The sequence below is a fragment of the Lutra lutra genome, chromosome 10, assembly GCF_902655055.1.
Source record: "Lutra lutra chromosome 10, mLutLut1.2, whole genome shotgun sequence".
NCBI lineage: Eukaryota > Metazoa > Chordata > Mammalia > Carnivora > Mustelidae > Lutra > Lutra lutra.
The window spans coordinates 102,650,107-102,677,550 of NC_062287.1; the positions used below are offsets into that span (position 1 = coordinate 102,650,107).

Here is a 27,444-nt window from a genome sequence, read left to right on the forward strand (position 1 = left end):
TTACACAGTGAAACACAAAATCTCTTTATTGTTTGGGGGTTCAGATGGGTTTAGGAAAGTGCAGGAGTGGGGAGAGGACAGGCTAACCTATGTCTCTTTCTTATTAACTCTCCCTGCTATTTCATGTGTATTATGTTTAACCTAACATCTGTATGTATTTGTATATATTTAATGTACTTCCAAAGTAGCAATCAGAGGAAAAGATGATCTCTGCAAACCTAATGAGCAGAACACACTTGCTGATCACTAAGGAAACAGCCACAGGAAGGAACAGAAATCATTCATAATGCCCAGAGAATATTATCCCTCCCTGGAAAATTTGTGAAGGCTCTACTAATCCATGTTGTAAGAAGCCCAGGAGAAGCTATCTGAGGCAACATGCAGCTCATGAAGCAATGTCACCAAGATCCTAGAAGTGTGGGAGGGCTCACTTATGTGGGGGCCACTGCAGGAATACCTGGGCCTGCTTCATACGGACAAATCTATAGAAGCCCATCTGTGATGTGTGTGCAGGGATGAGGGTGGCCTTGCTGACCAATCGTGCTGCTTCCCCCGAGCCCAAATAGTGCCATTTCTTTAGCAGTGGCAGAAGACGAAACAGCATCTTCTCTCCCTCTGTCCCCCCAGGCCCAGGCCCAGGCCCATCTGACATGGTCTTCCGTGCAGGGCTGCCTCACAGAGGCATGCAGTGCCACTGGTTCCAGTCACAGGGCAGGCGGATGTAGTGCAGATTATAAGACATCTGCTGCATAATTTTGTTATTCTTGTCTGTGTGTGAATACAGGGGGAAGCCGAGTTTGTGTAGAGCCTGGGTCTGGTAATAGATGATGTGAGAGATAAGGCCCTGCTTCCGGTACTCAGGCACGGTCCCCGCCATCCGTATCTCCCCTGTCTGGTCCATCAGGTCCCAGGACACAGGGGTCCCCTCAGGCCCCAGCAGGCAGAAGGTGGGGAAGGTCCGGATGCAGCGCTCGATGAACCTCTGGCTCCTCTCATTGCCGCCGAAATACCAGAATTTATTCACCAAGGGAGCATGGGTAACGTCCAGGGAGGAGAGTTTAAACATCTCTTGGTTGCTGTGGAGGCCCAGGAGAAAAGTCCATGAGTATGAAGGTCTGTGTTTGTTCTCTACCTCTATTGTCTTGAAAGACAGAGTGGGAAGGGGCAATAGCAGATGCAAAGTCCCCGAGAAGGACAGAAAAAGGCCACTATTGTTGGAGTGAGTATGCAGGAAGGACAGGATAGGTCAAAGGATTGAGCAGAAGTTGGATATACTCTAGATAAAAAAGGAAATGGAGTGTTTTAAGCAGAGGAGGAACATGGTCTGAATTACATTCTTTAAAAATGTTAATTAATTAATTAATTAATTTGACACAGAGAGAGAGACAGCGAGAGAGAGGGAACACAAGCAGGGGAAGCTGGAGAGGGAGAAGAAGGCTTCCCACCCAGCAGGGAACCCCCTGTGAGTCTTGAGACTCTGGGATCATGACCTGAGCCACCTGGTAGAATTGCACAGTTTTTTAAAAAGATTACTCTGGCTGCATTGACAAATATTGATTGCAGATGGGCCTAGTGGAACTAGGGAGAGAAAACAGGAGGCTAGGCCAGTAGTGGGAGTTGTGAGTAGTGCAGGCTGACTCGCATGAAACTCACATGGCCTTGGGTTTGCCGCCACTGGGGGATAACTGCTTTACGTCCAGCAGGGAAGGAACCAGTTTCTTCACCTCATTCGCCATCATATAGAGAAAGCACCGTGTCTGCTTGACTTGGATGGATTTAGTGGTTGCAACATTCTGTATCACCTCATTCAGACTGGGCTGGGTACCTACATGGGATTATAAGGAGAGACTGATTTGAGCACATCCTGTGGAGAAGTGCTCCAGGGGAGTAGGAAGTGTCTGGGATTTACAGAGAACCTAGACTCAGTGCTGCTGCGTGACCAGAGTCTCATCATCATGATTTGTGCAATTTCCCCTATTTTACATGAGTAAAAATGGGCCCAGAAATTCATTAAGTCTTTAGTGGCAAAGCAAGACTGGAACCAAGTTTTCTGGACTTCATAATCATGTAGTTTTGAAATGAAAGGAGAGGAAGGCGTTAGAAAAATAGTAGCCAGTATCCATTGTGCACTTACTATGTTCTCAGTGTGGAAGACTTTTGCAATAATGGCCTACATTCACCCACATCTTCTTGTATCCATTCCCTGGAGTAGTCCTCTCCTGCACTGCATCTGACCTTGGCCCTATGATCTGTTTTGCCAGTGGGGAAAAATAAATTTGATGTGGGGAAAAACTTAAAAGTGCTTGAACACTGAGGCTAGCTCTCTCCTTGTGATCTCAGTCACTTTGAAACCAATACCATATGAATAGGCCTAGTGCTAGCCTGCCGAGGTCACGTTGCCATAGCAGCCAACACTGGCAGCCAGAACCATCATTCAGACATGTGACTGAGGCCAGGCGCATCAGTTGGCCCATAGCCCAACCACCAACTGACTGTAACTGCCTGACTAAACCCAAGTGAGATCAGCAGGACGGCCTTGCAGAGCCTAGCCCAAACAGTTGATTCACAGAATTATGAGGTTTGCTACACAGCAAAAGTTAACAGATCCATCCAGGTATCATAGTGAGAAATTCCTATTCAAGATTTCATTTAATCTTCTCAATGCCCCAGTGTTCTAGAAACTATACATAGCCTCATTTTTGTATATGAAACTCACGGTGTCAGAGAGGTTAAGTCATGTGACTAGAATCACATAGCAAGTAACAAGCAGATGCCATTCCAAGGAGTCTGACTCTGGGGGCATGTCCACAACCATGACCATTGCCCTTCATGGTCTGGGAGATGCTTTATGGCACAAGTTGTCACACTTAATCCAGGAATGGAAAGCCCTAAGGGAATGCTTCGGTACCCAATCACTTGAGGGATCCTGGATATGCCTGCAAAATATGCCATAAATTCTTGGCTATCAAGAAATTATATTATGGTTAAAATAAAAATAAAAATAAAAAATAAAATAAAATAAATAAAATAAAATAAAAAAAAATAAAAAATAAAAAATAAAACCCCATTCTTTGCAAGAGTATTTTTTTCTCCCTTTACGAGTGAGTTAAAAGTTTGGCAGCAGGCTGAGGGTCTGGAGCTTGGGGGATAGGAGATATGACTCAGGGAAAATTGTTTAGGACAGAGAAGTGAGGCTACACACATCCCATTTCTCTTACTTTGGATCTGCAAATGCTGTTTCCAGTTGATGACTTCTGGTGAGCCAAGAAATTCCTCACAATTCTTGAGGTCCTTGGAGTAGATTTGGTAAGTATTGGTGTAGTGATCAAAATCATCTATCATCTCCTATTGTCATTGGGAAAAGCAAAATGAAACATTCTTTATATTTCATGATTGTAATACATTTTTCTAAATTCCACTCTACTATGAGTTTTTAAAATTGAAGTAAGTTGACACACAGTGTTATGTTAGTTTCAGGTATCCAACATAATTATCCAACAAGTCTATACTTTATGCTGTGCTTAGCACAAGTACAGCTACCATCTCTCACATACAATGCTATTACACCACCACTGACTATATTCCCTATGCTGTACCTTTTATCCCCATGACTTATTCATACCATAACAGAAAACCTGTACCTCCCACTCCCCTTCACCCATTTTGCCCATCCCTCTACCCTCTTCCCTTTTAGGAACCATCAGTTTGTTTTCTGTATTTATGGATTTGTTTCTGATTTTTGTTTGTTTGCTTATTTGTTTTTCAGATTCCACATATGAGGGAAATTATATGGTATTTGTATTTCTTTGTCTGACTTATTTCATGTAGCATTATACCTTCTGGGTCCATCCATGTTGTCACAACGGGCAAGATCTCACTCTTTTTATGGCTGAGTAATACTCCATAAACACTAAATCTTTTCTTTTTTTTTTTATTAATTTCTTTTCAGCGTAATAGAATTCATTGTTGATGCACCACACCCAGTCCTCCATGCCATATGTGCCCTCCATAATACCCACCACCTGGCTCCCCCAAACTCCCACCCCTTCAAAACCCTCAGATTGTTTTTCAGAGTCTATAGTCTCTCATGGTTCATCTCCCCTTCCAATTTCCTTCAACTCCCTTCTCATCTCCATCTCCTTATGTCCTCCATGTTATTTGTTATGCTCCACAAATAAGTGAAACCAATTGACTCTCTCTGCTTGACTTATTTCACTCAGCATAATCTCTTCCAGTCCTGTCCATGTTGCTACAAAAGTTGGGTATTCATCCTTTCTGATGGAGGCATAATACTCCAGAGTGTATATGGACCACATCTTCCTTATCCATTCGTCCATTGAAGGACATCTTGGTTCTTTCCACAGTTTGGTGACCAGGACCATTGCTGCTATAAACATTGGGGTACAGATGGCCCTTCTTTTCACTACATCTGTATCTTTGGGTTAATTACCCAGTAGTGCAATTGCAAGGTCATAGGGAAGCTCTATTTTTAATTTCTCCCCACTGTTCTCCAAAGTGGTTGCACCAACTTGTATTCCCACCAACAGTGTAAGAGGGTTCCCCTTTCTCCACATCCTCTCCAACACATGTTGTTTCCTATCTTGCTAATTTTGGCCATTCAAACTTGTGTAAGGTGGTATCTCAATGTGGTTTTAATTTGAATCTCCCTCATGGCTAGTGATGATGAACATTTTTTCATGTGTCTGATAGTCATTTGTATGTCTTCATTGGAGAAGTGTCTGTTCATGTCTTCTGCCCATTTTTTTACATGATTATCTGTTTTATGTGTGTTGAGTTTGAGAAGTTCTTTATAGATCCTGGATATCAACCTTTTGTTTGTACTGTCATTTGCAAATATCTTCTCCCATTCCGTGGGTTGCCTCTTTGTTTTCTTGACTGTTTCCTTTGCTGTACAGAAGCTTTTGATCTTGATGAAGACACAAAAGATCATTTTTGCTTTTGTTTCCTTTGCCTTTGGAGACATATCTTGAAAGAAGTTGCTGTGACTGATATCGAAGAGGCTACTGCCTATGTTCTCCTCTAGGATTCTGATGGATTCCCGTCTCACGTTGAAGTCTTTTATCCATTTTGAGTTTATTTTTGTGTATGGTGTAAAAGACACTAAATCTTTTCTTATCCATTCTTCTATTGATGGACACTTGGGTTGCTTCCATATCTTGGCTATTATAAACAGTGCTGCTATAAATATGGTGCATAGATCTTTTCAAATTTGTGTTTTCATTTTCTTTGGGTAAATACCCAGTAGTGTAATTATTGGATCATATGGTATTTCTATTTTCAGTTTTTTTGAGGAACGTCCTTACTGTTTTCTATAGTGGCTGTACCAATGTAAATTCCCACCAATAGTGCATGAGGGTCCTTTTTACCCACATCCACACCAATGCTTGTTCTTTCTCATCTTTTTGATTGGAGCCATTCTGATAGCTGTAAGGTTATATCTAGTTGTGGTTTTGATTTGTGTTTCCCTGATGATGAATGATATAGAGCATTTTTTCATGTGCCTGTAGGTCATGTGTATGTCTTCTTTGGAGAAGTATCTAATTCAAGTCCTCTGCCCATTTTTAAATTGGATTATTTGTTTTTTGATGTTGAGTTGTGTAAGTCTTTATGGATTTTGGATATTAAGCTGTTATGGTGAAAAAAAGAACTTTTCCTCTAAGGTTAGGAAGAAGACAAGGATGTCCACTCTTGCCACTTTTTTCCCCCTAAAGATTTATCTATTTATTTCAGAGATAGAGAGTGCATGAGTGGGAAGGGCAGAAGGAGAGGGAAAGAGAACCTCAAGCAGATTCCACAGTGAGTGCTGAGCCAGAGGCAGGGCTGGATCCCATGGGGTCACAACCTGAGCCGAAACCAAGAGTCTGACACTTAACCAACTGCACAAGCCAGGTGCCCCCACTCTTGCCACTTTTATTCAACACAGTCCTAGAAGTCCCAACCACAGCAATGCAACAAGAAAAAGAAATAAAATTCATCCAAATTGTTAAAGAAGTTAAACTGTCACTATTTGAAGATGACATGATACTATACATAGAAAACCCTATGACAAAACTAATACACAGAAATTGTTTGTTTATATACAATTAAAATGAAGTGATAGAAAAATTAAGAACAAATTCCATTTACAATTGCATCAGCAAAAACAAAATATATAGGAACAAATGTAACCTACGAACTGAAAGAGCTGTACTCTGAAAATTATAAAACACTGAGGAAAGAAATTGAAGATGACACAAACAAAGAGAAAGATATTCCATGCTCATGGGCTGGAAGAATTGATATTGTCAAAATGTCCATACTGCCCAAAGTACAGATTCAGTGCAAACCCTATCAAAATACCAACAGCATTTCCACAGACCTAGAACAAATAAGGCTAAAATTTGTATGGAACCACAAAGACCCTGGATGGCAAAAACAATCTTGAGGAAGAAAAAAAAAAGATGGAGATATCATAATTTCAGAATTTAAGATATATTACAGAGTTGTATTAATCAAAACAGTATGATATTGGCACAAAAATAAATACACAGATCAATGAATTGGACTAGAGAGCCAGAAATAAACTCCTGTTTATACGGTCCATTAATCTGTGACAGACAGAGCAGGAAAGACTATCCAATGGAAGAAAGACAGTCTCTTCAATAAATGGTGTTAGGAAAACTGGACAGCTACATGGAAAAGAGTGAAACTGGACCACTTTCTTACACCATACACAGAGTACACTCAAAATGTACTAAGGACCAAAATGTGAGATACACTGTGATATTTTTAAGTACTAAAATGTTGATATTTCTATTGGTGCATTGCAATTATTCCTAAGTTATTTAAATAATGAGATAAGAGGAGAGAGTCAAGTATTCAATTTATGATAGAAATTTTATAACAATAGTACTCTCTAACCACATAGTGCATTAAAATTTCAAGTCAAGCAAAGACAATTATTAGAAAGCATTCTCCTATATTTCTGTTATTCCCAATGGGAAGAAGAGGAAAACAAGTAATAAGGAAAAGCATCTGTGGCAAGAATAAATTTTACTACAGTTCAAATACTTGCAGAACACACCAATTATGAATGTGACAGTATTAAATTTGGTTATAGCTAATTCTGGATTAAAATCACCATCTAAATTTAATGAAGCCAAAGAAGATGAAAAATTAAAAATGCTTTCTTAAAACAATGCTAGAGTTAAATAAAGTGTAGCTCTAAAAAGAAATAAACCACTTATTTGAAGATCATCTCAAATTATTGAATAACAGATGAGATTATTAACTTTTTAGTTTGCTTTCTATTATTTTTTAAATTATTAATGAAATTTTTTTTCACTTAAATTCGATTTGGTTAACATGTAGTGTATTTTTAGCTTCAGGGGTAGAATTTAGTGATTCATCAAATACATATAATACCAAGTGCTCATTACCTCAAGTGCCCTCCTTAATGCCCATTACCCAATTACCCCACCCCACACTCCCATCCCCACCAGCTACAATGTTTGTCCTCTGTTGTTAAAGAGTCTCTTATTGTTTGACCCTTCTCTGTTTTTATCTTTTCTTACCCTTTCCCTTCCCCTATGATATCTGTTTTATTTTTAAATTCCACATATCAGTGAAATCATATGGTATTTGTCTTTTTTTGACTTATTTCACTTAGCATAATATCCTCTAGTTCCATCCACATCATTGCAAGGGGCAAGATTTCATTCTTTTTGATGGCTGAGTAATATTCCATTGTGTATATATACCACATCTTCTTTATCCATTCATCTGTTGATGGATATCTGGACTCTTTCCATATTCTAGCTATTGTAGACATTGCTGCTATAAACATGGGGGTGCAGGTGCCCCTTCGAATCACTGTTTGTATCCTTTGGATAAATACTTAATAGTGTAATTGCTGAGTCACAGAGTAACTCTATTTTTAACTTTTTGAAAAACCTCCACACTGTTTTCTAGAGTGGCTGCACAAGTTTGCATTCCCACCAACAATGTAAGAGGGTTACCCTTTGTCTTCATCCTCACCAACATCTGTTGTTTCCTGCATTGTTAATTTTAGCCATTCTGACGGGTGTGAGGTGGTGTCTCATTGTGCTTTTGACTTGTATTTCCCTGATACCAAGTAATGTGAGCATTTTATCATGTGTCTGTTAGCCATTTGTATGTCTTCTGTGGAAAAATGTCTGTTTGTGTCTTCCACCCATTTCTTTCGTTCTTTCCTTTTTTTTTTAAGATTTTATTTATTTATTTGACAGAGAGCAAGAGAGAGAGGGCACAAGCAGGGGAAGGGACAGGGGGAGAAGAAGGCTCTTTGATGAGTAGGGATTATGTCCATTTCTTTTTTTTTTTAAGATTTTATTTATTTATTATTTATTTATTTAATTTATTTATTTGACAGACAGAGATCACAATTAGGCAGAGCAGCAGGCAGAGAGAGAGAGAGAAAGAGGAGGAAGCAGAATCTCTGCTGAGCAGAGAGCCCAGTGTGGGGCTCGATCCCAGGACCCTGGGATCATGACCTGAACCGAAGGCAGAGGCTTTAACCCACTGAGCTACCCACGCACCCCTCCATTTATTGACTGTATTTTTTTTGGGGGGGGGGGTCTTGAGTTTGATAAGTTCTTTATAGATTTTGGATACTAGCCCATTATGAGATATGTCATTTGTGAATATCTTTTACCATTCTTTAGGTTGCCTTTTAGTTTTGTTTATTGTTTCCTTTGCTTTGTGAAAGCTTTTTATCCTGATGAAGTCCCAATAGTTCATTTTTGCTTTTGTTTCCCTTGCCTTTGGCCATATGTCTAGCAAGAAGCTCTTGTGGCAGAGGTCAAAGAGATTGCTGCCTGTGTTCTATTCTAGGATTCTGATGGATTCCTGACTCACATTTAGGTCTTTCATCCATTTTAAGTTTATTTTTGTGTAAAGAAATTGGTCCAATTTCATTCTTCTCCATGTGACTGTCCAATTTTCCAATACTATTTTTTGAAGAAACAGTTTTTTTTTTTTCATTGAATATTCTTTCCTGCTTTGCTGAAGATTTGATCATAGAATTGAGGGTCCATTTCTGGGCTCTCTGGTCTCTTCCACTGATCTATGTGTCTGTTTTTGTGCCAGTACCATACTGTCTTGATGATTACATTGTATTATAGCTTGAAGTCCGGAATTAGGATGCCTCCAGTTTTCATTTTCTTTCTCAACATTCCTCTGGCTATTTGTGGTCTTTTCTGGTTCCATACAAATTTTGGATTGTTTGTTCCAGGAGTCTTGTTTTTTTAATACATTCTGATACCCGATGTCTTTGGATTGAAGCACTTAGCCCATTTACATTCAGAGTAATTATAGAAAGCTATGAATTTAGTGCCATTGTGTTATCTGTAAAGTCACTGTTTCTGTAGATTGTCTTTGTTCCTTTCTAGTCTTTATTACTTTTGGTCTCTCTTTGTGCTCAAAGTGTTCCCTTAAATATTCCTTGCAGGACTGGTTTAGTGTTCATGAATTCCTTTAGTTTTTGTTTGTCTTGGAAACTCTCTCTCTCCTTCTATTCTGAATGACAGCCTTGCTAGCTAAAGTATTCGTGGCTGCATATTTTCCCATTTAGCATGTTGAATATATCATGTCAGTCCTTTCTGGCCTGCAGGACTCTGTGGACAGATCTGCTGCCAGCCTTATGTTTCTACCTTGTAGGTTAAGGACCTCTTGTCCCAAGCTGCTTTCAGGATTTTTTTCTTTATTTTTGTAATTTGCAAGTTTCACTATAATATGTTTGAGGTGTTGACCTATTTTTGTTGATTTTGAGAGGAGTTCTCTGTGCCTCTTGGACTTAGATGCTTGTTTCCTTTCCCAAATTAGGAAAGTTCTCAGCTATAATTTGTTCAAATTAACCTTCTGCCCTTTTTCCTCACTCTTCCTTTTCTGGGACTCCTTTTTTATAGAAATTATTTTGTTCTCTGGAATTGTTGAGTTCCCTAAGTATTCCTTCATGATCTAATAGTTTCCTTTCCCTCTTCTTTTTGGCTTCCTTATTTTCCCACATTTCATCTTCTATATCACCGATTCTTTCTTCTGCTTCATTATACTAATTTTTATGGCCTTCTCTTTGGGCTGCATCTTAGTAATAGCAGTTTTAATTTTGGCCTTATTAGATTTTAGTTCTTTTATCTCTACGTTAAGGGATTCTCTGGTGTCTTCTATGCCTTTTTCAAGGCCAGGTAGTGTCTTTATAATTGTTTTAAATTCTAGTTCAAACATCTTACTTATAGCCATATTGATTAAATACCTGGCTGTGAGTACTACCTCCTGTTCCTTCTTTTGGGGTGAATTTTTCTGTCTTCTCATTTTTGTCCAGAAAAGAAAAGAAAGAAACAACAACAACAATGAAAAGCCCCCCCTAGATCCTTGGTGTGTTTTGGTCTGCTTGCTAAAAAAAAAAAACTAGATCCCAAGGTAAGAAAGAAAGAAAGAAAAAGAAAAGAAAAAAGGAGAGAGGGAGTGTGTATATATAGAAAATACAATACAATGAAATATATAATGTATATATACATATAAACACTAAATATATGTATATAAATAATGCAATACAATGAAAAGGAACAAAAAATAAAACAATAGAGATATAAAGTACATATAAAAAATAAAAAAAGAATAAAAAAAGAATTGAAAAAATTAAAAAAACTGAAAAAATAATACTAAAAGACTAAAGAATAAAAATACAAAAATGCTATATACTGTTTTCCCTAACAGCTGAAGATTTGCAGCCCTCTATGATCAGTTAACTTGGTGTAAGCAAGTTGTTTGTGCTGGTTTTCTGGAGGAGGCACCAGTTGAGTTAATTCTTAGGTGGGTTTGTCCTAGTGGAAATGCATCTCCAGTGCACAGAGAGGCAGGGCTCAGTGGGAGCAGCTCCAAACTCCACTAGGTGGCGCAGTTTTGCTCCCTGAAGGCTTTCAGCACTGAAGGAGGGGTAATGAAAATGGCCGTGCCCAGCTCTCTAGCACTAGAGCTGAAAATTCTCAGCCCCAACTCTTCAGTGAGCCCTCAGAAAAAAGCAATCAATCACTTTTGTCTCCTTGGTTTTTGTCAGAACTCTGTATTCGCCCTTCATGTGTCCAAGCATTTTTATCTCAGGCACACGACTGAGTTTCAAACTCCAAAATTTTAGGGAGTCCTCTGGTGGGGACCTGTGCTGTTCTTCCCAGAGAGGGTCTCAGTATGCTTCTGCCTTTTGCTGGACCTGTTCCCAAGAAAGCTGTCACATGACCACGCAGCCATTTGCAGGTTTATAGCAACACATAGCAGAAAGTCAGCGCCTACACTTACTGTTTTCATCTGTCTTCTCTGTTCCTACACCTGGAAGCTCTGCTGAGTACCAATTCTGCACTCAATTGCTTATAATACTTTGCAGTAGCCTCCTTAAGCAGGCTCCCTCCTTGCATCCGTATCACCCCAGATTCAAGTCTCTGTACATCTTACCTTCCAAAGGACAGTTGCTTTTCTACTTGTAGACTTGCATTTGTTTTTTCAGAACTCTGATTGGTTTCTTGGGTGTTTAGAATGATTTGATAGTTATCCAGTTGTATTTGAGGGACAAGACAAGCTTAGGGTTCCTACTCCTCTATCATCTTAACTCCTCTCAATAACAGATGAGATTATTAGGAGGAAGGAGGCATAGGAAAATATTACCACAGCTCAGCGTAGAATTAGAAAGCTTCTTAAAAAATAATTGGAAAATGTTGCCCCAAAATACACTGACAAATCATCAAGGATACCCACTAATACATTTTGTTCCTTAAGATCACATTTAACATAAAAGATAAAATAATTCATTTTATTTATTTATTTATTTAACAGAGAAAGAGATCACAAGTAGGCAGAGAGGCAGGCAGAGAGAGGGGGATGCGGGCTCCCCGCTGAACGGAGAGCCCGACGTGGGGCTCGATCCCAGGACCCTGAGATCATGACCTGAGCTGAGGGCAGAGGCTTAACCCACTGAGCCAACCAGGTGCCCCAAATAATTTTATTTTTGTTCAGTTTTTATTACTAATACAAATTTCTTTATATATTATTTAATTTAGTGGTTTTCAAATAACTTTATTTCTATGAAAGATATAATATTTATATTTTTATATATTTATAATTTTACTGCATATTTAAGAATAAGCTTAGGAGTTTTTGTTTGAAATGTATTAACTGTGTAGTTTCTCTAGTTTTTAAGTGTTTCCCCAAAATGTGAGCTTCTGGGTGGTAGAGTTGGTTAAGTGTCCAACTCTTGGTTCTGGCTCAGGTCATGATCTCAGGGTCGTGAGATTTAGCCCTGCCTCAGGCTCCTCACTCAGTGCAGAGTCTACTTGAGATTCTCTCTTTCTCTCTCTGCTCCTCCCCCCCCACTTATGCTCTCTCTCTCTTTAAATGTTTCCCTAAATGCATATGGAAGTTATAGTTTTATAAATTTCCTTTTAATGACCATTCTAACTCATCGTGCTATTTCACAACTTTCTATGTTGGCCCTTGGTGTTTTTTCTCTGGTTAGAATGGCCTCTTTTTCTTTTCAGCCTAACGCTATCTATGCCCCAAATCCAGTGTAGATGAAACCTCTCATCAGGAAGTCTCTCTGACCTTTTCCTATAACCTCCATCTCCAACCTTCATAGCTGAATCAGCTTTCACCTAGGCTATTTCTGTGTTATACATCTGTTCTTGCACTTTTCACACCATGTTCTTTTATTTGCTTATGGATTTTTTCTTCCAGGCTGTGAGTTCCTTGAGGACAGGACTTGCTCACCATCACACAATTCATTTCTGTATCCCCTGGAGCTGCCACACTTCCGAGTGCATGGCTGGCTCACAGCAAAAATGAACACAGAGGCATATTAATACAACTTCTGGCAACTTACCTTCTCCTGAGGGCGGATAACCACTGTTGTAAAGTCAGGCCACTTGTCCACTAAGGCCTTCAGCTTGAATGGATTTCCCTGGTTCATGTGGAAGACAGTCCCATAAACCTGCAGCATCCCAAGTAGGGGAGAGAGGTTTGGCTTGTTAGGAAGGGATGGTAAAGTGTCTTGTTTGATCAGGACAAGGATTTTTTCTATGAAATCATGGAATTTTGTGTTAAAGTAAGGCCAAATAGGACACCTAGGTCAAACTATTTCCAAGTACTACTTTTTTTTTTTTTTTTACTCTTTAATGAGGAGAGCTTTCTCTCCCCATCCAATATGAATCATACATGCATCAGTAAAATGTTTGGACAGATAAAATTTGATGATTTTAAGACTACCATTCTTCATTTTAGGATTTAAAATTATCTCTTCCAAGACTTTCTTCTTTCATACACATAGAGATACAACAATTTTATAAAAATAAAATGATCTGATACATTGTGTTTTTTCCCCCACTGAATGCATTGTGGGCATATATCTATGTTCATAAACAGAAAATTTTTCAATTATTTTATAATGGCTGCTTAGGATTCCATTGTAGGGATGTACCACAGTTTAATTTATTTGCCTATTGGTGGTAATTTTAGCCATTTCCAACTTTTCACTTTGACAAATAATTTTTCATACAACATGCTTGCACAGAAATCTTTGCATGGGCACCTATTTTCTTAGAATATCCAGAAGAGTAGTTGCTGGCTCAAAGATTATGTACATGTTTAATGCTCCTTAACATAAATGACCACATTATTTTTTTTTAAGATTTTATTTACTTATTTATTTGTCAGAGAGAAAGAGAGGGAGAACACAAGCAGGCAGAGCAGCAGGCAGAGGCAGATAGAAAAGCAGCCTCCCCACTGAGCAAGGAGCCTGATGTGGGACTCGATCCCAGGACCCTGGGATCATGACCTGAGCCGAAGGCAGCAGCTTAACCCACTGAGCCACCCAGGCATCCCAAATGACCACATTATTATCTGGAAAGATTAAATGAACTTCCACCAACAAGCAGAGGCTACAGCAAAGTACTCAAGAGAATAGGTTGTGAGTCCCATGGTTTGGGGCCCAGTCTTGGATCCCCACCCTCATCCTGGACATTGTGTTTCTGTGGTTTGGGGATTGGGGAATGCAGCAGTGGATATCCGCATGGGCCTCATGGTAAATGTAAACACGAAGCCTCTTCAGATACCAGCATGGGAACATGCAAATGACCCAAGGCCAAAAAGATGGTATATACTTTAATAATTTCCACCATGGATAGATGATGACCAAGGACTATACCAATATCTTTCACCCCTGCTCTCCACCCACATAAACTATTGATGTTAAAGGGGTGGGGAAGAGAAGGGGGAAAAACTCAGTTGAGGGGGATGCGGGTGGTTCAGTCAATTAAGCATCTGACTCTTGGTTTTGGTTCAGGTCATGATCTCAGGGTTATGGGATCAAGCCTTGCATCAGGCTCTGCACTCATTAGGGAGTCTTGTGCTCTCTCTCTCTCTCTCCCTGTGTTCCTGCCCCTGCTTGTGTATGTTCTCTCTCTCTCTCTCAAATAAATAAATCTTTAAAAAAAACCTCTGAGTTGACTGAGTTTATCTAAATTTATTTTGTTTCCAACCATAAGTGGAGTCTTGATACAGAAATTCAGTATAGTTTGGCAAATTATAGACATTATGTTTTTACACACTTGCATTTGGGGGCTGTAAAGTTGATTTGCACTACGATATTATCCATGATGGGATCTGAAAACATGTAGAACTGTTACTCTTTGTTATTCCCATGGCCTAATTATTTAAATTTTTCTTCTTTTTTTCCTGCTGAACTCAGAACATGCCAGGCAGCTACTCTAAGTTGACTCAACTGGAATTGACCCAAGTACTACAATGTATTTAACATTTAACACTTACAGGAATGGCTGGACTTATTCTTATCTGCGACTCAAGGAAGTTTTGAGTTTTAGGTTATATATTCATTAAAAGTACCTGGCATACAAATATTTTAGATTTCAGCTAGGGAGAAATGTGTATCTTTAATATGCACCAAAGGAGAATGAATTGAGGCACTAAGAGGGCCACCATATCCTACCACAGAGATGTTCCAAGAAAAGACACTTGGGATTCACCAAGAGTTTTCTCAAAATATTTGAGGTCCAACTAACAGAAGAGGTAAAGAGAAATTCAAATTACAAAACCCTACACTAAAGCATGAAGAAAACCGGTGACCTGAAAAATTTATAAAAGAGCTCCTTAGCATAAAAATATCTTAGGCAATTCTTCATAGAGTGTCTAGCTAATGTAACCTCCTCCCCCCAAATTGACTATCTCTCTGCAAGGTTGCCTGAATCGTAAGGATCACCAAAGGAAAGGAATTAAATATTAGGTAATAGAGATTAATGCTAGTGAGAATCTACCAAAATGGGTTACTTTAGTTATGGATCACAGTTGGCCCTCGAACAACATGGGGGTTAGGGGCACTGATTCCCTGCACAATGGAAATCTGTATATAACTTTTGATTCTCCCCAAACTTATGAATTATGAATTATGAATAATTCACAATTGACTAGAATCCCTACCAATAACATAAACAGTTGATTATGACAACTTTGTATGTTATATATTATATTGTTACAATAAAGGGAGAAAATGTTATTAATAAAATTACAAAGAAAATATATTTACAGTAGTTTACTATATTTACTGAAAAAAACCCACACATAAGTGAACTCATATAGCTCAAACCCATGTTGTTCAAGGGTCAGCTGTGGCTCAAAGTCATTTTTTCATAGTAATTAAAGAATATTGCAACTCATTTCATTTGTCTGTGTCTAATAACTAAAAATTAAGCCATGTGATCTCCAAATAAAATAGTGCTAATATTTTTCTCCTTTATACTGAAAGAAGGGAGTAAGAGAGCTGTGAGGGAGTGAGGGAGCAAATGCATTTATCTTATCTAAAATGCATGCATCTTATAGGAGTGTCTTATAAAACAGTAAAAATCTAATTTCTTTTTTAAAAAAAGATTTTATTTATTTATTTGACAGAGACAGAGAGCACAAGTAGGCAGAGAGGCAGGCAGAGGGCAAGGGGGAAGCAGGCTCCCTGCCGAGCAGAGAGCCCAATGTGGGGCTTGACCCAGGACCCTGAGATCATGACCCGAGCTGAAGGCAGAGGCTTAACCCACTAAGCCACCCAGGTGCCCCTAAAAAAAAAAAAAATCTAATTTCTATGTCTACAGAAATTTCAGGGAAGAACAGTTGTCCTCTAAACACACATACACATACATGAAGACACACGGTTGTTATTTTGTTTCTACTGAAGTACACCTTGTCACTTTGGTGCTAAAGAAAAAAACAAGCAAGTACTCACGAATGGCATTAAGAGTCATGCTTGCCCAGTTCTGGATGTAGGTATTTATGTGTGTGTCTAATTTAATCCTGAGATTTCTGATCAGATGTACTAGGTTAAGGGAGATACTGAGAGTCAGTCATGAAATAGCCTGATGTGCAGTCAGTTCGGAGAAATTGGGAAATTTAAATTAAAATGGGAATTGACTTCTTAGGAATTTTAGAGAGGACATGATGGTTAACCTGTCACCTGGGAAGTGTTCTTTTTGGGAGAATAAACGAAACATTAATATGCAGTCTCCGTGAAATTTGGAGGAAAAATCCGGACAGAATTCCAATGTTATTACAGAATGTTCTTTTGGAAAGTAGTAAGGGAACACTTCTGTAATCACAGAATATAAAGCAAACGGCAGTTAGGTTCCAACATACCCATGTTCATAACATAGCATTGAAGTTACTATTTATGTGATATTAGGTAAATCACCAAGCTGAGTTCTGTCTTCTCATCAGTGACACAGACATCATAGCACATATCTTGTACAGAGGTAATGCCACTCAGTGAGAGAAAACACCACTAGCACTTGTCACAGACCAAATGCTCAATAAATGTTAATCTCTTTTCTTGTTTCACAGGAAATTTCTATTCCTTTCTCCCCACCCAGAAATTTCTACAGTCACCTTTAAAGATTCAGGAAGGCTCTTCCTCAGGGATTTCTCCAGTGTCTGCAGCATCTGGGCACCTTGCAATAGGAACATTGTGGAAGATACTGTAGCCTAGAGGAAGAACCAAGAAATAGCCAGGAATGAGAAGAAGCTGGAGGAGATTCAAAAAAATGAGTAGTAAGCTCTCATCCAATGATCAGGTCCCCCTTCCATGGCTCTTCATCCGTGTGAGCATCACTAAAGTCTTCACCAGCTCCAGGGAAGGCTGAGCATGGTAGAAAGCACAGGAGGCTCTTTCTACATGTTTTTAGTTCACTTTCTTACCCTTCAGTGTATTCCAGCTGTCAGTTTCACTTTAGATTAACAAGCACATTTTCTTTTGAAATTCATTTGCCATTAGTGATTCTTTTGACTCCACCAGTGAAGAGCTATGTAACAGTGGGGAAGGAAGTTACTCTTTCTGGGCCTTGGTTTCCTCTGTTAACCTCACAAATAAAACTGTTCAGTCATTTTACCATCAAAAATGGCTGACTTGGGACTAGCAAAGAATTGCAGTTCAGGATAAGGAAGCTGTAGAAAATGGTAGGCAAGTCTGGAGAACAACGGAGAGGAACACTTATTTATATAAGTCAAAGAGAAGTTGGGAAGGCTGTTCTAAACAAAAGGTCTATTGGAGGAAAGAAAAGGTGCCAAGTATAGAGGCTTTTGATTGGCTGAGTTGTGGTCATGGTCATTGCTCACTGAGAGTAAGGTGGTGCTTACTTTCTGTTGGGCCCGCTGTGAATGCAATGGAGAGTAGTATGGCCAGGGCTCCCTCTGCTGGCTTCCTGAGTCCATTCGAAAGGATTCCTTTTGTTGATTTTCACAACCTCAAAAGAAGATGGGCTAGTAGTCCTATCTACTTGATAGAATTTTTGTGGGGACTAAATGAGTTAATACATTAAATGAGTCAATAAGGGCTTTGAAGACTATCTCTCATATAGTCAGCACTGAACGTGTTATTTTTTTTTAAGAGTTTATTTATTTATTTGACAGACAGAGATCACAAGTAGGCAGAGAGGCAGGAAGGGAAGCAGGCTCCCTGCTGAGCAGAGAGCCTGATCGAGAGGGCTCGATCCCAGGACCCTGAGATCATGAAGGCAGAGGCTTAACCCACTGAGCCACCCAGGCGCCCCTGAACATGTTATTTTATTACAACTATCCCTGCTCCTTCTCCCTCTCTTCTTCCTTCCCATCCTTTTCTGTCCCCTCCTCTTCCTCTTCTTCCGCCCCACCTGAGTTAAAGTGCTACGTATTGCAAGCTGTTTTGCTGCAGTCTTTTCAATGTGGGCATTAGGACATGGTCTAAAATGTAAACAAACCTATTAAAAAATTTCCAGGCTATATTCCAAATTGGTATTTACCACCACCACCACCACCCCTTTTAAGCCTTACACCATCTCAAAACCTCGTTCTTACACCTATGATGCATATTGTACAGATTACTAGGTAGAATAAATATAGCATTTTTTCATATTTGATTCACTGCCTGAAATTGGGATTATCAAAACATTCTATAAAATCTCAACCACATGGAAAAGAAGAAAAGAGTCCGTGTCACAGCACTGTACTTTGGAACTATGATCTTTGGAGGAGTACAAAGTCCCTTCTAAGTGAAGGCACCAAAGAAGTGATCTGAGAAGATGTTGCATTAAAACCAACTGTGAGTGAGATGCCATGCTCAGGTCAGAACTGGGTAAGTTTGTGACTCAAATGGCAGGGAGGAGGCTTCTGCTTCTGGCCAAGCTAAGGTAACAGGATCTGGACTCACCATCTCACCCGGGGAAAAAAAAAAAAAATGACAGAAGTAAACAGCAAATAACGGGGTGCCTGGCTGCCTCAGATGGTTAAGCTGAAGGTCAGGTCATGATCCCAGGTCCTGATCAGTGGGGAGCCTGCTTCTCCCTCTCCCTCTGCCACTCCCTCTGCTTGTGCACCCTCTGTCTCTCTGTCTCTCTCTCTTTCTGCCAAATAAAATATTTTTTTAAAAGAGATCAAATACTTAGAAAAAAAAAAACCAAAAAACTAAACAGCAAATGAAACAACGTCGTGCAGCACAGAACTGCCAACCCTAGAAAAGGAAGAGAAAAGGTGAGCTTCATGATTGCATCTGCTTGCTTGAAGGCTGCAGCTATAGGAAATGGAACCAGACCAGACCACAGCAGTCTCACTGACTTGAGCATACAGAGATAGAGGCCAGCATGGAGCTCCAGAAAGAGAGAAAGCAGGGGCTGGGGAGAGAGAATGAGAAAGACAGAAAATGAGAGAGAGAGTTCTGGAGATCTTTGGGAAAGAGCAGCCTCCTACATTCTTTGGCTTGTCGCTGAACTGTGTAAGGGGAGACTACCTTGGCCTTTATCCTAGGAAAAGAGCCACTGGAAAAGATCAGGTGGAAAAATTCTGATAGCTCACACAAGTCTGGGAAGGGTTTGTATTCTGACAGGCTGAAGTGGAAAGACCTCGTAACATAAGGGCATCAGGTGAGATACTCAGCAGAGGATTGAATTCAGACTTGTCTGTTCTAAATCCACCCTACCCTGGTTAAAAGCAAGTCTTGAAATGATCATCTCATTCCAATAGCTTAACTATGCACCAAAACAAAATGCAACACTATAAGTCTATCAACTCATAGTTATGATTCACATTGTCTAGCATCCAATAAAAAATGCTAGGCATGGAAAGAATCAGGAAATCATGATCCATAAGCAGGAGAAAAAAAAAAAAACAGTAAAAACGGACCCAGAGGAGAAGAGAGAAGAACCACATGGTCCTCTCAATTGATGAAGAAAAAGCATTTGACAAAATCCAGCATCCGTTCCTGATTAAAACTCTTCAAAGTATAGGGATAGAGGGAACATTCCTGAACTTCATCAAATCTATCTATGAAAGACCCACAGCAAATATCATCCTCAATGGGAAAAAGCTTACAGCCTTCCCATTGAGATCAGGAATACGACAGGGATGCCCACTCTCACCACTCTTGTTCAACATAGTATTAGAAGTCCTAGCAACAGCAATCAGACAACAAAGAGAAATAAAAGGTATCCAGATTGGCAATGAAGAAGTCAAACTCTCTCTCTTTGCAGATGACGTGATTCTTTATATGGAAAACCCAAAAGACTCCACCCCCAAACTACTAGAACTCATACAGCAATTCAGTAACATGGCAGGATACAAAGTCAATGTACAGAAATCAGTGGCTTTCTTATACACTAACAATGAAAATACAGAAAGAGAAATTAGAGAATCGATTCCATTTACTATAGCACCAAGAACCATAAGATACCTGGGAATAAACCTAACCAAAGAGGTAAAGGATCTGTACTTGAGGAACTACAGAACACCCATGAAAGAAAGAAGACACAAAAAGATGGAAGAATATTCCATGCTCTTGGATCGGAAGAATAAACATTGTTAAAATGTCTATACTGCCTAGTGCAATCTATACTTTTAATGCCATTATGATCAAAATTCCACCGGTATTTTTCAAAGAGCTGGAGCAAATAATCCAAAAATTTGTACGGAATCAGAAGAGACTCCAAATCACTAAGGAAATGTTGAAAAACAAAAATAAAACTGGGGGCATCACGTTACCTGTTTTCAAGCTTTACTACAAAGCTGTGATCACTAAGACAGCATGGTACTGGCATAAAAACAGACACATAGACCAGTGGAACAGAGTAGAGAGCCCTGATATGGACCCTCAACTCTATGGGCAAATATCTTTGACAAAACAGGAAAAAATATACAGTGGAAAAAAAGACAGTCTCTTCAATAAATGGTGCTGGGAAAACTGGACAGCTAGATGTAGAAGAATGAAACTTGACCATTCTCTTACACCATACACAAAGATAAACTCAAAATGGATAAAAGACCTCAACGTGAGACAGGAATCCATCAGAATCCTAGAGGAGAACATAGGCAGTAACCTCTTCGATATCAGCCACAGCAACTTCTTTCAAGATATGTCTCCAGAGGCAAAGGAAACAAAAGCGAAAATGAACTTTTGGGACTTCATCAAAATCAAAAGCTTCTGCACAGCAAAGGAAACAGTCAACAAAACAAAGAGGCAACCCACGGAATGGGAGAAGATATTTGCAAATGACAGTACAGACAAAAGGTTGATATCTAGGATCTATAAACAATTCCTCAAACTCAACACACACAAAACAATCATATAAAAAAATGGTCAAAAGATATGAACAGACACTTCTCCAATGAAGACATACAAATGACTATCAGACACATGAAAAAATGTTCATCATCACTAGCCATCAGGGAGATTCAAATGAAAACCACATTGAGATACCACCTTACACCAGTTAGAATGGCCAAAATTAGCAAGACAGGAAACAACATGTGTTGGAGGGGATGTGGAGAAAGGGTAACCCTCTTACACTGTTTGTGGGAATGCAAGTTGGTGCAGCCACTTTGGAGAACAGTGTGGAGATTCCTCAAGAAATTAAAAATAGAGCTTCCCTATGACCCTGCCATTGCACTACTAGGTATTTACCCCAAAGATACAGATGTAGTGAAAAGAAGGGCCATCTGTACCCCAATGTTTATAGCAGCAATGGCCATGGTCACCAAACTGTGGAAAGAACCAAGATGCCCTTCAACGGATGAATGGATAAGGAAGATGTGGTCCATATACACTCTGGAGTATTATGCCTCCATCAGAAAGGATGAATACCCAACTTTTGGATCAACATGGACGGGGCTGGAAGAGATTATGCTGAGTGAAATAAGTCAAGCAGAGAGAGTCAATTATCATATGGTTTCACTTATTTGTGGAGCATAACAAATAGCACGGAGGACAAGGGGAGATGGAGAGGAGAAGGGAGTTGAGGGAAATTGGAAGGGGAGGTGAACCATGAGAGAATATAGACTCTGAAAAACAATCTGAGGGTTTCGAAGAGGTGGAGGGTGGGAGGTTGGGGGAACTAGGTGGTGGGTATTGGAGAGGGCACGGATTGCATGGAGCACTAGGTGTGGTGCAAAAACAATACTGTTATGCTGAAAATAAATTAAAAAACAAAACAAAACAAAACAAACAAACAAACAAAAAAACGGACCTAGAGGAGACATTGCTAGGCCTATGGTCAAAATTGTTGTTTTGTTTTGTTTTTCTGTTACAACAGTGCGTCTTCCCTGTTGTAAGAGTCTCTCCCACTCTTTGCAATACTTGCAGATAAGGTTTCTCCTTGCCTAAAGAAATAAAAATGGGTAGATGCAGAGCTGTTGGAACTAGCAAACAAGGACATTAAATAGCTATAATAATATTACTCCTCATGTTTAAGAACATAAAGGACCACATGATTATGAGAAGAAAAATGGAAGACATAAAAAAGATGCATATGGAACTTATACAAATGAAAACATATAGCACCTGAAATGAAAGATACACTGGCTGTTTTTAGCAGTAGATTAGATGTTGCAAAAGAAAAGATCAATGAAATTGAAGATGCAGCAGTTGAAACTATCCATAACAATACATGAAAGGGAAAAACCCATCAGAAGATTTACTATTGCTAGTATGTCATCATTTCTCCCCCAAACTGATCTATAGTTTCAAATTAGCCATAAAACATCCCAAGTCTTATTTGTAGAAAGTCACAGATTCTAAAATTTACATGATTTCAGGGCTTTCTAGAAAGCCACTGTAATCATCATAGAGGAGTCTTGGCATAAAGAAAAATAAACCAATGAAATGGAATAGAGAGCCCAGAAATAGAAAGACATTTGTGGTCATTTGATTTGCTACCAAGATGTCTAGGGGTGCCTGGGTGGCTCAGTTGGTTAAGCGACTACCTTTGGCTCAGGTCATGATCCTGGAGTCCTGTGATTGAGTCCTGCATTAGGCTCCCTGCTTGGCAGGGAGTTTGCTTCCCCTCAAACCCTCCCCCTTCTCATCCTTTCTCTCTCTCTCTCTCTCTCAAATAAAGAAATAAATTCTTAGAAAAAAAAGATGTTTAGACAAATGGAGATAGGATAGTTTTTTCAACAAATGGTGCTGATTTTTTATTTTTAAAAAATCAAGGTGACTTCTTGACAGAGTCAGTGGTTGTAAATTTCTAAATGCAAATGTTAGAAGAAAGTCATTGTCTGTACTTATTTGTCCCTCTGCTACTTTCTGCATGACAGGTCATTTATCTAAAATAGTTCCACATTCCACTTTGAAATTTGAGTTTTATGAATTTGGGAAAGAATTTTTTTAAAAAGCAGACCTTAAAACATAACATTTTTACAGAACAACAACATCAGGCAAGGTCATTCTGTGGCCATGATGGAAGGAGACAAAAAAGAGACTGTGTCACGGTCATGTTTGAGCATGGACAAAACAAGAAGGCTGTCTTCTCTGCAAAAATGGCCAAATACTCCTCTCCCCAGGTAACAAGTGGCTGCCACTTCTTTATCCCTGTGCTTTCTTCCTGCTTCAAGGACAAGAGTCTTCAATAGAATTGCAATGCTTTCTGACAGTATCCAAGCAGAGCAAATCCATGCTTCCTCGAACCCTTCCCCAAATCACCTGGCAAGTCCCTCCTGACACTGTTACTGAGATGTGCCACACTTCCTTAAGGTGTGCTGTCTCTCTTGTTGCAACAGACAATAAATCTGACTCATCTGGCTTCTAGGTGTGTTCCACATGGTCTTTGGCTAGAAGTTATTGACACTTAAATATTTAGCTCTGAGGCATTTGTTCCTGCTGGGTTGTTCCCTGTTCACTTTGACTTCCTAGGACTCTGATACATCTTTTCAGCTTAGGTCCTCAAGAATGTGGATTCTTCAGGGTGGTCATGAAAGATTTGGACTTGTAGAAATGAGCCAATATTAGTTTGTTTCTATGGAAAAACATCTAGGTCACAAAGAGTTCACTGTATGTTTGGATCCTGCTGCTTTAACATGTTGGGCAATGTGCAGAGTGGTGACATGTTCCTGGTTTTTCTATGTGTGTTCTCTGTCTCTCTTCCAAATCACTGTCAGTCGTTTGAAGAAAACAAAATGATGAAACAGCATTATGTATCACTGTCAGTCGTTTGAAGAAAACAAAATGATGAAACAGCATTATGTAAAAAAAACAAAACAAACAAACCAAAAAAACCCCACAAAAAACCAACCAACCAAACAAACAACTCTATGTACATACCTTAATTAAAAATACTTTGTTTAGGGGCAAACTGGGTGGTTCAGTTGGTTGAGCAACTGCCTTCGGCTCAGGTCATGATCCTGGAGTCCCGGGATTGAGACCTGCATCAGGCTCCCAGCTCTATGGGGAGTCTGCTTCTCCCTCTAACCTTCTGCCCTCTCATGCTCTCTCTCACTCTCTCTCTCAAATAAATAAATAAAATCTTTAAAAAAATACTTTGTTTTTTTAAAAAATGCTAACTGTCATCTGAGCTTTCAGTGAGTGGTAATCATTTTTGCTGGTGGAAGGTCTTGCCTCGATGCTGATGTCTGATCAGGGTGCTGGCTGCTGAAGGTTGGGGTGGCTAGGGCAATTCCTTAAAATAAGACAACAGTGAAGTTTGCCACATTGATTGGCTCCTTCTTTCACAATTTCTCTGCAGCATGTAATGCTGTTTGATGACATTTTACTCAGTAGAACTTCTTTCAGAATTGGAGTCAATCCTCACAAACCCTGCCCCTCTACTCCGGCAGTGAAGTTTACATAATATTCTAAATTCTTTGTTGGCATTTCAACAGTCTTCACAGCATCTTCACCAGGAGTAAATTTCATCTAAAGACACCTCATTCTTTGCTCATCTGTAAACAGCAACTCCTCATGCATTGAAGTATCATGAGATGGCAGCAAAATCAGTCAGCTCTTCAGGCTTACTTCGGATTCTAGTTCTCTTGCTGTTTCCAGCACATCTGCAGTTCCTGAAGTTCCTGCCTCCACTGAAGTCTGGAACCCCTTGGAGTTCTCCATGAGGGTTGGAATCAACGTCTTCTAAACTGTTAATGTTGATATTTTTATCTCTTCCCATGAACCATGCATGTCTTTTATGGTGTCCAAAATGGTAAGTCCTTTCCAGAAGTTTCTCAATTTACTTTGCTCAGATCCATCAGAGGAATCTCCATTTGTGGAAGCTATCACCTTATGAATTTTATTTCTTAAAGAATAAGAATGAGACTTAAAAGTCAGAATTAGTCCCCACCTGACTCATGGGCTGCAGAATGAGTGTTGTGTTAGCAGGCATGAAAACAACATTAATCTTGTCCATCTCCATTAGAGCTCTTGGGGGACTAGGGAAACTGTCAATGAGAAGTAGTATTTTGAAAGGAATCTTCTTTACAGAGCAGTAGGTCTCAACAGTGGCTGAAAATATTCAATAAACCATGTTGTAAACAGCTGTGCTGTCATTCAGGCTGTGACATTCCATTTACTGAGCACAGGAAGAGTAGATTTACTGTAATTTTTTTTTGAGATTTTATATATTTATTTGTCAGAGAGCGAGAAAGAGCACAATCAGGGGGAGGGCCAGAGGGCAGAGAGAGAAGCAGTCTCCCCACCGAGCAAGGAGCCTGATACGGGATTTGATCCTAAGACCCTGGGATCATGATCTGAGCTGAAGGCAGACTCTTAACAGACTGAGCCACCAAAGATTTTATTTATTTGTTTGTCAGAGAGAGAGAGAGAGAGAAACATCGTGAGAGCACAAGCAGGGGGAGCTGCAGGCAGAGGCTTCCCGCTGGGATCATGACCTGAGCTGAAGGCAGATGCTTAACGACTGAGCCACCGAGGTATCCCAATTTACCATACTTCTTAAGGGCCCTAGGATTTTCAGAACGTAAACGAACATTGGTTTTAACTTAAAGTCAGCAGCTGCATGAAAGTCCTAGATGGCATCTTCTTTCAATGGAAGGCTGTTTCATCTATATTGAAAATCTGTTGTTGAGTGAGGCCACGGTCATTAATATCATAGCTAGATGTTGTGGATAACTTGCAGCAGCTTCTGTCAGTGGTTGCCCCTTCACCTTGCAGTTTGATGTTATGGAGACATTTTCTTTCCTCAGACCTCATTAACCAGCCTCTACTAGCTTTAGACTTTTCTTCTGAAGCTTCTTCACCTCTCTCAGGCTTCACATAATTGAAGGGAGACCTTGCTATGGGTTAGATTTTGGTTTAAGGAAATGTTGTGGCTGGTTTGATCTATCCAGCCAACTAAAGTATTCTATATCAGCAATGAGCTTGTTGTGCTTGCTTATTATTCATATGTTCACTGGGTAGCACTTTTAGTTTTCTTCAAGCTTTCCTTTGCATTCACAGCTTAGCTAACTGTTTGGTGTAAGAGGCCTAGCTTTCCACCTGTCTTGATTTTTGACTTGCCTTCCTCATTAAGCTTAATAATTTCTAGCTTTTGATTCACAATGGGAAACATATGACTCTTCCTTTCACCAGAACACTTAGAGGTCATTGTATGGTTAACTCTCCTAGTTTCAATATTGTTAGAACACTTAGAGGTCATTGTATGGTTAACTCTCCTAGTTTCAATATTGTTAGAACACTTAGAGGTCATTGTATGGTTAACTCTCCTAATTTCAATATTGTTATGTCTCAGGGCATGGGGATGCCCAAGGGGAAAGAGAGAGACATCAGAAGGGCAGTCAGAACACACACACCAGTTAGTGATGAACTTCAACATCTTATATGTGCACAGTTCATGACATCCCAGAAGAATTATAAAAATAACACCAAAGATCACTGATCACAGAGCACCATAACAAATATAATAATAATGAAAAAGTTTGAAATACTGTAAGAATTACCAAAATGTGACACAGAGACACAAAGGAAGCAAATACTGTTGGAAAATGGTGCCCATATACTTGCTTGATGTGGGACACCACATACCTTCAATTTGAAAAAACACAGTATCTGCAAAGTACAATAGAGGAGCTCAATCAGACAAGGCATGCCTGTATCTATCTACTTATTTCTTTTCTGACTTTGAGTACAGCAAACTTCTTGTGAGTCACATGCAGGGGGGGGAAAAAAAACCACCTCCCTTGTGATATAACCAGAAGGATTAAATATGATAACATATGCAGTCCCCACACATTAAGGGCTCCGTTCACCCCCTTCTTCCAGCAACTGTCCAATCTCTCCTCATTTATTTATTAGTGCAGGTCAGAGACCTGCAAGAATTTTTCATATTACCTAACAAGTTATCCTTCACAAACTAAGTGCCAGATACATGTTTCTTAAGTTATTCCTTTTCCTTAGGTATATTTGATTTGTCTCACTTAAGTGGAAATGAGGTCATAAAGCAATCATTATTATTTTTTTAATTTCTTTTTAGTTTGAGCCCCCACCTGGAAAGCTGTCTCCACACCAATCCTTTCAGGTGTCCCCAGAAACAAATGAAGAAGAGCAGATGCCTACATGATGAAACTTCTCTCTGGTGCTGTCAGTTCGGCAGAGTCTTGCAGACTGCGTTTAGGTTTGTCTCCTCCAGA

The 27,444-nt window shown here is 39.5% G+C and overlaps 1 protein-coding gene across 4 annotated transcripts; it reads right to left on the reverse strand.

Moving 5' to 3' along the window:
* Positions 1 to 27,444, reverse strand: LOC125078915 (glycine N-acyltransferase-like). Of its 4 annotated transcripts, XM_047692179.1 has the most exons (7): positions 27,301 to 27,444; positions 26,840 to 26,863; positions 16,960 to 17,055; positions 12,902 to 13,009; positions 3,219 to 3,345; positions 1,654 to 1,825; positions 1 to 1,076 (listed from the first exon to the last, which is right to left on the reverse strand). In XM_047692179.1, the coding sequence occupies exons 3-7, from the start codon at positions 17,035 to 17,037 to the stop codon at positions 674 to 676; spliced, it is 888 nt and encodes a 295-aa protein (XP_047548135.1). In that variant the 5' UTR covers positions 17,038 to 17,055; positions 26,840 to 26,863; positions 27,301 to 27,444; the 3' UTR covers positions 1 to 673. The 4 variants fall into 4 exon arrangements, with proteins under 4 accessions (XP_047548135.1, XP_047548134.1, XP_047548133.1 ...); XM_047692178.1 differs by lacking the exon at positions 26,840 to 26,863; XM_047692177.1 differs by lacking the exons at positions 26,840 to 26,863; positions 27,301 to 27,444 and adding an exon at positions 17,707 to 17,950.

Bases quoted from the DNA above. Each gene is read 5' to 3' on its own strand.
- LOC125078915 (XM_047692177.1), bottom strand. From the start codon at position 17,781: ATGGACTCAGGAAGCCAGCAGAGGGAGCCCTGGCCATACTACTCTCCA. The intron at 17,056-17,706 runs GTAAGCACCACC...TTCTTCCTCTAG, and splicing joins CACAGCGGGCCCAACAGAAA to GCTACAGTATCTTCCACAAT. The intron at 1,077-1,653 runs GTGAGTTTCATG...GGGCCTCCACAG, and splicing joins GGCGGCAAACCCAAGGCCAT to CAACCAAGAGATGTTTAAAC.